General features: G+C 45.7%; 1 protein-coding gene across 1 annotated transcript in view; it reads left to right on the top strand.

The window, feature by feature from the left end:
- Positions 1 to 399: 399 nt before the first annotated feature.
- OTOA (otoancorin) overlaps positions 400 to 10447 on the top strand; it is a 176114-nt gene continuing 166066 nt past the window's right edge. The window contains exons 1-3 of the mRNA XM_073635201.1: positions 400 to 478; positions 1227 to 1378; positions 3659 to 3796. Of these exons, the coding sequence (XP_073491302.1) occupies positions 400 to 478; positions 1227 to 1378; positions 3659 to 3796 (369 nt within the window). The remainder of the gene's footprint in view (positions 479 to 1226; positions 1379 to 3658; positions 3797 to 10447) is intronic.

The raw sequence follows: 10447 nt of genomic DNA, 5'->3' as shown, positions 1-10447 counted from the left end.
AGAGTCTGCAAAAGACTTGAGACTGGGGCGGAGGTTCAACTTCCAGCAGGACAACGACCTAAACATACAGCCAGAGCAGTGGCCGAACTACCAGAGTCGCAGCAGTCGCACTTGCAAAGGGGCCCTGGTGTTCCGCCACTGTGGGGGGGCCCGCTGACTTCACTACTTCTCTAGTCTGCTTGGGTTGGAACAGGGGCACTCACTGCACAGCACAGCTGACCGCCCACACTGTCTCTCCCCTGGGTCTGCCCATTCTATTTGCAGCCGCAGGCTGATGATGGGGCATGCAGTCAGTCAGGGAGCTGAATCTAGAAGAGTGTCAGCTGACCCAGTACAGTGATGGGGGAGGAGCTGCAGGAGGTTTTGGCTGCTGTGTGAGGAGACCCCATCTCCTAACAGATGTCAGTGGAGACACGTGGAGTGGAGAGAGCCAAGAGAGACACGGAACAATGCAGGGGAAACCGAGTGGACACTGACAGTAAGTAAGTGTCTCTGATCCTGGCACCCAGCACTGCCAATGAACCTAGTCCCCACCACCACTGCTAATTCCATCCCACCCCCCCACCACTGCCACTCATCCCTCCCCCCACCACTTCCACTCACCCCCCCCTAGCACTGCCACTCACCCCCCTAGCACTGCCACTCATCCCTCCCCCCCACCAGGACTGACACTCATCACACACCCCCACCAGCACTGACACTTATCCGACCCCCACCAGCACCGATACTTATCCCAACCCCCCAGCACTGACATTCACCCCCCCCACCAGCACTGCCACTCATTCCCCCCCCACCAGCACTGCCACTCATTCCTCCCCCCCACCAGCACGGACACTTATCACACACCCCCAGCAGCACTGACACTCATCTGACCCCCCACCAGCACTGACACTTATCCCATCCCCCCAGCACTGACATTCATCCCATCCCCCACCAGCACTGACACTCATTCCATCCCCCCAGCACTGACATTCATCCCATCCCCCCACCAGCACTGACACTCATTCCATCCCCCCAGCACTGTCACTCATCCCCCCCAGCACTCCCACTCATCCCACCCCATCCCCCCAACACTGTCACTCATCCCATCCCTCCAGCAGGGGCGTATGTACAGCAGTCGCAGGGGTCACAATTGCATGCTCCAGGGTTCCCATACAGCCCCCTACACACCTGGATAGGAGGAGTGGCATATAGGGCAACCAATCCCCCTCATTTTCCCCCTGCAGCCTTTCAGCTGCTGCAGGAGGAAAATGAAGAGGATCGGTTCCTCTTTATGCCGCCCCCCCCTGCTATCCACCGCCTGCTGCCCCAAGTTCCTGTGTACTCCTTGGCCCCCCTCATCCCCAACAGTGCTGGATGGAGAGTGGGGAAGGGGCAAGTAAATGTGTAATTTACGGGCTTCTCACTTGTCTTAATGAAAAGAGTCAGTGATCACTGACCCAGTTCATTTATAACTGAGGCATACTAAACTGTGTTTACTATGCTTTCATTTGTGAATGAACGGGAAGCCTCTATACAGTTAGTATTGCCCAGTCAAAGTCCAGACCTAAATCCAATTGAGAATCTGTGGCAAGACTTGAAAATTGATGTTCACAGACGCTCTCCATCTGACAGAGCTTGAGCTCTGGGCAAAAACTTCACTCTAGATGTGCAAAGCTAATTACAGCGAAACGTGGTTCTACAAAGTATTGACTCGGGGGGCTGAATACAAATGCACGCCACACTTTTCACATATTTATTTGTAAAAAAAAAATAAAAACCTTTTATCATTTTCTTTCCACTTCACAATTATGTGCCACTTTGTGTTGGTCTATTGCATACAATCCCAATAAAATACATTTATGTTTTTGGCTGTATGACAAAATGTGAAAAAATTCAATGGGTATGAATACTTTTTCAAGGCACTGTATGTGTGCCATAAAGGGCATTTAGAAGCAGAAAAAATAAGTCAAACACCTGTAAAAGGAAGATGTTTATACTTGCCTATTCTCAAGGCGCTTCAGTCTGGTCATGTGATCTCCCCAGCAGCCCAGCTTCAGGGGAGAGGAGGGAGCGCCGACAACGAATAGATTGCTTGAGTGGTGACGTCACCCATAGGCATACTATGGGGCATCCGTGGTCGGCTGTCCCTCCTCTACACTGAAGCCACCGCTGGGAGCCGATCACGTGACTGGACTGGAGCACCCTGAAAATAGGTAAGTATATGGATCTTCCTTCTACAGGGTAGTTAGAATAGGAGTTAGGTGGAGGTGGGAGCAGATTTCAGAGTAGATAGTTATAGCCTGGAATTCCACTTTAAAGTGTTACTGTAAAATGTGCAGAAACTAGCCAGCTCAGGTCACTATATGTACAGCCTGCAATAAAATTTACTATCAGAGCTTGTTTTGCTCTGTACTTGCAATTGTTCAGCAAGGAAAATAATTGTTAGAAGGTTGCGCCCTCTAGTGATAAAACATTATTTATCATATTTTATTGATGATGTCATGACACAAGAAAAATGGAACAATATAACAAATAAAATACATAGTTGTTGGGGGGTTATTACTGTCATGTATTTTGCATTCAGAATAGGACCTTTAAAGAAGTATTAAACCCAAAACCAAAAGTTTACATATTGCAGCTTACTAATAATTAGATGTGGTGGCTGCATTCGTTTTCTTTCTTTCTTTTTTAGGCCTTTCTCTCTCTGTTTTCACCTGGCGATCTGTCCAGTAAAACATCTCCTGTATTAGAGCACTCCCAATCTGGATGAAGGAGCAACAAAGACAGCTTTGGAGTGCAGCATTTTTAATCTGGGGAAAGGGGATTGTTAGATGTAGTAGCAGATTTAGATACATTAGCAAATTGAAGCAAAACTCCAGCTAACACTTTTTAAACAGCACATAAATTAAAAGCGAATCATCCCTGACAGCGGTAAATGGTTTGTCTCATCCCTCTAGCTGCTACATCTGCAGAAAAGCTTGTTCTGTTGAAAAACAACAGACTTACTGGCTGGATCACTAGGTGAAAATAAGGGGAAAAAGGCCCCCAAAAAAGAAAACTAATGTAGACACCACATCTAAGATTTGGTAAGCTGCAGTAAAATAAATGTTTGCTTTTGGGTTTAATACCACTTGAAAGAGGAGTTCCAACCAGGGGAAAAAAAAATTAAAAGTCAGCAGCTACAAATACTGTAGCTGCTGACTTTTAATATTTGTCCAGGGCGCCTGCGATGTCAGCACCCCAGCCGATCTTCGGATCGTCTCCTGAGTGCTGGCACCGCCATTCCTGGTAAGGGAAACCAACAGTGAAGCCTTTCAGCTTCTAAGCCAGTTCTCTAGTGAGCATGTGTGAAGTGTGCTGCGCTTTCTAACTGACCCTGGCGGCGAGGGAAAGGAGGAGGGGGGGGGGGGGCGAACTTCTGAGGGACGGCGCCGTGGCGCAGACTCCTGGAAGTGGGGAAGGGTACCTGTCAAAAGCAGGTACCCGTTTCCCCCTCCGCCCTGATAGGTGCCAAATGTGGCACCGGAGGGGAGGAAGTAGATTAGCGGAAGTTTCACTTTTGGGTGGAACTCTGCTTTAGGAACAAAACACCCAAAAAAATCACTTTCAAGGCTGCTGAAAGACACAGTAAATTATCAATGTTGTAAAAAAGGTTTTACTCTTCTCTTTATTTAAGCTTTCTGTAGAAAATTACATCACAAAAATAACAGAAGACCCAGAGTATCTTCTGTACGAACTGCAACAACTTGATCACCAGTTATTTCCTCTTGCTATGAAATATCTGCTCACAGGGAAGAAAGAAGACTTTACTGAGGTACGTGAAAACATGGTGCTTGCTTACTAAACGACAGATGATGCTCTCCTTCATCAAGGTGTATGAGGGAAAATCTGTGTAATGGTGGCCATACACAGTGTAATAAAAGTGAACAACTGATGTCTGATTTGACATAATCAAATTGGATATTGATCGAGTGAGAAAAAAATTGTCATGAACGGGCAATGAACATCAGATTGTGGCACTTTTGATCAATCAAAGTCAATTCGTTGTGGAGGGAAAAAACAATCGTACAGGGTCGATCTATGGCATTTTTGCACCCTTACATGTAGATCGATCGTAAGTCTTTCACAAGGGAATGAAAAACACCATCTATCGATTTTTTTCCTCCCACCACTGATCATCTTGGGTTGAATGAAACTGTTACTATGGGAGTTATTTACTAAAGGCAAATCCATTTTGCACTTTCAGTGCACTGAAAGTGCACTTGGAAGTAAAGTCACTGTAGATCTGAGGGGGACATGCAAGGAAAATAAAAAAAACAGCATTTTAGCTTGCACATGATTGGATAATAAAATCAGCAGAGCTTCAACTCATTTCAGATCTACCCCTTAGATTAGAGTGACTGCACTTCCAAGTGCACTTGCAGTGCAAAGTGGATTTATCTTTTGTAAATAACCCCCTATGTGTGGCTCAACTCTTCCCCAAACCATTTCTGTCTGGCTCCATTGCTGTTTGTCTCAATTGTTTTGTCAAATCGGACATTGATCGTTCTGCTTTATCGCACCATGTATGGTCATCAAAGAAGAAGGTGTATTTTTTTCAGCAGGTGATGTAATAAATCTTTGCACTCTTGAAAATTTTCAGGTACCACTGCTATCTGATACTTCCAAGTGTTTCAAATGGTGTGTCCTTCACTGGGAGCTGAGATGTCAGATATGCTGCGTAGTACCCGAGGATTTTTGTAGCTTGGTGGGCAGAGCCTGATGGGGATTCAGAGACTCTAGTTCCCCATCAGGTCCACTTCCCTTGTGATTGACAGCAGGCAGTGGGCGGACCTATAACCAATCTTCTATTGGCTGAAGAATTGGGCTAATCAGAAAAAAACTGAACGGATTCCCCTTTCCATACAAGCGAGGTGGATGGAGGAATCCTCACCACTGTCAGAATAAAATAGCACAGTGGGGGGGGATTCACTGATCAGCTTTGCAGTCGATTGGCTTCAGCGCTTATCAAAGGAAAATTTTCAGACAAGCCAGTTTGCAAGGGGTCGATTATTAGTTCAACTTCTTTGGAACGGGAACAGCCATAGATGGATAGAAATTGGGCCTGTCCATGCTGAACTGGCTAAATTTCGATCCAGCAGAACCAAGCCCCATCTGCCACAACCCTGGCAAACAGACGACACCAGAAGTCTCAAGAGGCGAAGCCCTGCTCTTGAGCGAGCATGGCGTAAATCTAAATCCGTGCAAGACTTTACCCTCTACAAATCTGCCCTTCTCAAATACAACTCCTGCTTTCACACTGCTAAACAAACCTACTACAACACTCTCATCAAAACCCTCTCATCCAAACCTTGCAAACTCTTTTCTACCCTTAATTCCTTACTTCACCCCTCACTGCCCCTACCCACCAACTTGCTTACCGCTCAACAGATTGCCAACCATTTCAAAAGCAAAATCGACACAATTCGCAAGGAGATATCCAGCATTCAACTTCCTCCCCTACCCAACATATCAGGTCCAACACCACACTCAATACTCTCCTCCTTTTGCCCAGTTACCACCGATATATAGCAAAAAAGTACAGCGCTATAAATTGATAAATATGTGTATGCCACAGCTAAATTTTAAAGTACAAAGGTGCAAATAATATCCGTGATTTTGAACCATAAATCATGAAAAAAAATCAATACAGTGCACAACGACAATTGATTAAGCAGGTGTCCAATGTTTCAATAATGCACAAAGTACAAATATCCACATTCTATTAAAGTTGATAAGTGACTTGAGTTCATAAGATAAAATCCTGGTTCACTTTGAAGTGAATCATTCATGAATAGTGGGACCTAAGAGAGACTTGACCACGTGAGACCACCACCACAGAAAGACAGGAGGCTTACCAGAAAGCCAGTGACCGCCCTTATTCAGGGGGGTTGTACAAGGCTTGTTGGATCTGAGATCCTGCTGGAGAAGTATCCTGGTAATTGGAGCCTGGAGAGATGTCCCAATAAACTTGGCTTTCACCACCCGATGGTTTTCACAGGCGCTACTGCCTGTCAAAGATCACCAACAAAGCTGATCTGTTATCTATGATTTCTACAAGCTTGTGTTCTGTTCTTAACTTTTCGCTGCACAGGACTGAAAGCTATAGCCTGGAGAGATGTCTCAATGAGCCGGCTTTCACCACCCGATGGTTTCCACAGGCGCTACTGTCTGTCAAAGATCACCAACAAAGCTGATCTGTTATCTATTTCTACAAGCTTGTGGTCTGTTCTTAACTTTTTTTCTGTGCAGGACTGGAAGCTATGAGCCTACTAACTGGGTTAGTGCTTAGCTGCTGTACGTTATTGTTGTCCATTATAGCGCAGATATTTCTTTAATTTTTCAGTTACCACCAATGAAGTTGATAAACTCCTCTCCATGGCCCACCTCACCACCTGTCCCCTGGAACCTATCCCCTCACAATTACTGCGACCACTTTCCCATTCTGTCCTTAACTCCCTAACCCACATCTTCAACCTCTCCCTCTCCTCTAGCACCTTTCCTTCCCCGCTCAAACATGCACTGGTTACCCCCATAATTGAAAAACCCTCACTAGACCCCACCTGTTTGAATAACTTAAGACCCATCTCCCTGCTCCCATTTGCCTCCAAGCTCATTGAATGCCTTGTCAATGACTGAATAAGTCGCTACCTCACGGACAACAACCTTCTCGACCCCCTACAGTCCGGCTTCCGTCCACAACGTTCCACTGAAACTGCCCTACTAAAACTCACCAATGACCTACTAACTGCTAAAACCAATGGCCATTACTCCATACTGATACTCTTATGCCGCGTACACACGGTCGGACTTTTCGTCTACAAAAGTCCGACAGCCTGTCCGACAGACTTCCGACGTACCTTCGGCGGACTTGCGGCAGACTTTCTTACGAACGGACTTACACACACACGACCACACAAAAGTACGACAGCCTAGTACGCGGTGACGTACACCAAGTCCGACGAGACTATAAAACGGAAGTTCAATAGCCCGTACGACACCCTTTGGGCTCCTTCTGCTAATCTCGTGTTTATCTCGTGTTAGTAGAAGTTTGGTGAGAGACGATTCGCGCTTGTGAGACTCGTATTTTTCAGTTCGTTTTAACTGTTGTTCAGTCTGTGCTTGTGAGGTTTGTATCTGCTTTTCAGTGCGTTTGGTCAGTTGGCATTGAGAAATCTTTGTTTTATTGGCCGCTCGTTCCTGATTTTCAGGTCGTTCTTCACAGGCCTTGCTGTTCTTCAGTGCGTTCTGTTTAGTGCGTTCTGACCAGCCGACCGTTTTGAAGCCATGTTACCTGTACGTACTCGTCGTAGAGCTCGTGCATTGTATGTGCTTGGTGCTGTAGTTTATTCTTCAGCCCAAGACCAGTCCATGAACAGGGCGAGGAGGAGTTCATGGACCAAGAATTGGTTGCTTCAGCGTGACCAGTTCTGTCACATGCCTTTGCTCCGTGAGATCCGTGAGAATAATCCTGAGGATTTCAGGAACTTTCTCCGGATGACGGACCCCGTTTTTGACCGTTTGTTGGCTTTGCTGACCCCCTATATCAGCAGGCAGGATACCTGCATGAGGCAAGCCATCACTCCGGAGCAGAGGCTGGTCGCTACCTTGCGGTATTTGGCCACAGGGAGAAGCCTGCAGGACCTTAAGTTCTCGACAGGCATCTCCCCCCAGGCTCTGGGGATCATTATCCCAGAGACCTGTTCTGCCATCATACAGGTCCTGCAGAAGGACTATATTAAGGTAAGATATTTTTCTTTTATTAGCATCACATGTTCTTTTATGTAATCTTTGATAATATAATGTATTTCTTGCTTCAAACACTACTTACCATCATTGCAATATAGTGTGAATGTCCCCTTTTTATCCTCACACATGCTGGATTTTTTTCCTGTTATTTTTTGTCATGCATGTATATTTTCCTTCAATAACCTTCCCAGCATGAAGTGATGGGAACATATCCACCTAGTCTACTCATTTGGAATGTATTTTGTTTGAGTGTATTTAGTGTGCTGCTAATGAGCAATTATCTAGATTTCACAACCCCACCCCCCCCCCCACCTAAACTCACTCCAAATAGTGTGCTGCTAATGAGCAATTATCTAGATTTCACAACCCCACCCCCCCCACCTAAACTCACTCCAAATAGTTTGCTGCTAATGAGCAATTATCTAGATTTCACAACCCCACCCCCCCCCCCACCTAAACTCACTCCAAATAGTTTGCTGCTAATGAGCAATTATCTAGATTTCACAACCCCACCCCCCCCCCCACCTAAACTCACTCCAAATAGTTTGCTGCTAATGAGCAATTATCTAGATTTCACAACCCCACCCCCCCCCACCTAAACTCACTCCAAATAGTTTGCTGCTAATGAGCAATTATCTAGATTTCACAACCCCACCCCCCCCCCCCCACCTAAACTCACTCCAAATAGTTTGCTGCTAATGAGCAATTATCTAGATTTCACAACCCCACCCCCCCCCCCACCTAAACTCACTCCAAATAGTGTGCTGCTAATGAGCAATTATCTAGATTTCACAACCCCACCCCCCCCCCCCACCTAAACTCACTCCAAATAGTTTGCTGCTAATGAGCAATTATCTAGATTTCACAACCCCACCCCCCCCCCCCCCCCACCTAAACTCACTCCAAATAGTGTGCTGCTAATGAGCAATTATCTAGATTTCACAACCCCACCCCCCCCCCCCACCTAAACTCACTCCAAATAGTTTGCTGCTAATGAGCAATTATCTAGATTTCACAACCCCACCCCCCCCCCCACCTAAACTCACTCCAAATAGTGTGCTGCTAATGAGCAATTATCTAGATTTCACAACCCCACCCCCCCCCCCCACCTAAACTCACTCCAAATAGTTTGCTGCTAATGAGCAATTATCTAGATTTCACAACCCCACCCCCCCCCCCACCTAAACTCACTCCAAATAGTTTGCTGCTAATGAGCAATTATCTAGATTTCACAACCCCACCCCCCCCCCCCCCACCTAAACTCACTCCAAATAGTTTGCTGCTAATGAGCAATTATCTAGATTTCACAACCCCCCCACCCCCACCCTCGTTAAAATTTGCTGGAATGTTCTGTGGTGTTGATTTGTCTAAAGCAAATATATGTTGCACTTTGCAAAATGCATGTGCACTCTACAAGTGCATTTGTTCCAGTGCTTTAGTAAATGAGCAGAAGCTCTGCTGATTTCCATCATCAAATCATATGCAAGCCTCAAAGTGTTTTCATTAATTGCCCTTGCATGTGATTGTGTACTCCTTGCAACATGAATGCCTTTTTACATTACCTCATTTACTGTAAGCTGGTTAGCAACTGCACCTGCAGAGTGCGACAACTGCAGTCTTGTAGCCTTTTTAGTCCCTAAATTCCTGCGTGTCCTAAAAGTAATTTTTTTTAGGGATTTCACAACCCCCTAAAATGTAATCAATGTTCCATCAGAGGGGGTGAGCAATCTGATAAGTGTGCCTTTCCATATTAGTTATTCCATAACAATTAAATTATTGAATGTTATACTGATGCTGGGGAATAATGTTTTTAATTGTCTAATTTTCTTGCAATGTTAGCTTCCAAATTAATTGATTTTGGTTTTCTTGTTTGATTTCCCAGTTTCCTTCAACGCCACAGGAATGGCAGACTGTGGCATCCCATTTTGCCAGCCGTTGGGACTTTCCCAATTGTGGAGGGGCTATAGATGGGAAACATGTCCACATTGTGCCACCACCCCATTCGGGGTCATATTATTTTAATTATAAGGGGTTCCACAGTATTGTTTTAATGGCGGTGGTGTCGGCACACTATGATTTTTTATATGTGGACGTGGGGAAGAATGGCCGGATGTCGGATGGAGGAGTATTTGCCCAGACGGAGTTCTGCCAGCGTCTCCAGAGTGGTGGCCTGGGATTGCCACCTGATGAGGATAACGTGGAAGGACTCCCCTTTGTCTTCATTGCCGATGAAGCCTTCGCTCTCAGCAAGCACCTCATGAGGCCATTCCCCCAAAGAACACTCACCCCGGAGAGGAGGGTTTTTAATTACCGGCTGGCCAGAGCTAGAAGAGTGGTTGAGAATGCGTTTGGAATTCTGGCCAGCCGGTTCCGCCTGTTTCAAACAGCCATTAATTTGGCGAAATACAAACTTAATTTTATCATTTTATCGTGCTGCATTCTGCACAACTTTTTAAATAAGCATGCTCCAAATTATATAGGCACAGTTGGGCCTGAGGCCGGACAAATAGAAGCCAACCTTACAGGCCTGGATACTGTCCGTACTGGCTTGGCCCCCCAAAGTGCCCGTCAAGTTAGACAGCAATATGTTAATTATTTTATGGGTAGGGGGGCCATTGCAATGGGCCAGGATATATAATTTTTGACAATAAAAAAATTATTGATGAAATCTTGCATT

This window comes from Aquarana catesbeiana, linkage group LG06 (assembly GCF_042186555.1).
Source record: "Aquarana catesbeiana isolate 2022-GZ linkage group LG06, ASM4218655v1, whole genome shotgun sequence".
Taxonomy (NCBI): domain Eukaryota; kingdom Metazoa; phylum Chordata; class Amphibia; order Anura; family Ranidae; genus Aquarana; species Aquarana catesbeiana.
This window is presented reverse-complemented; position numbering and strand designations above follow the sequence as displayed.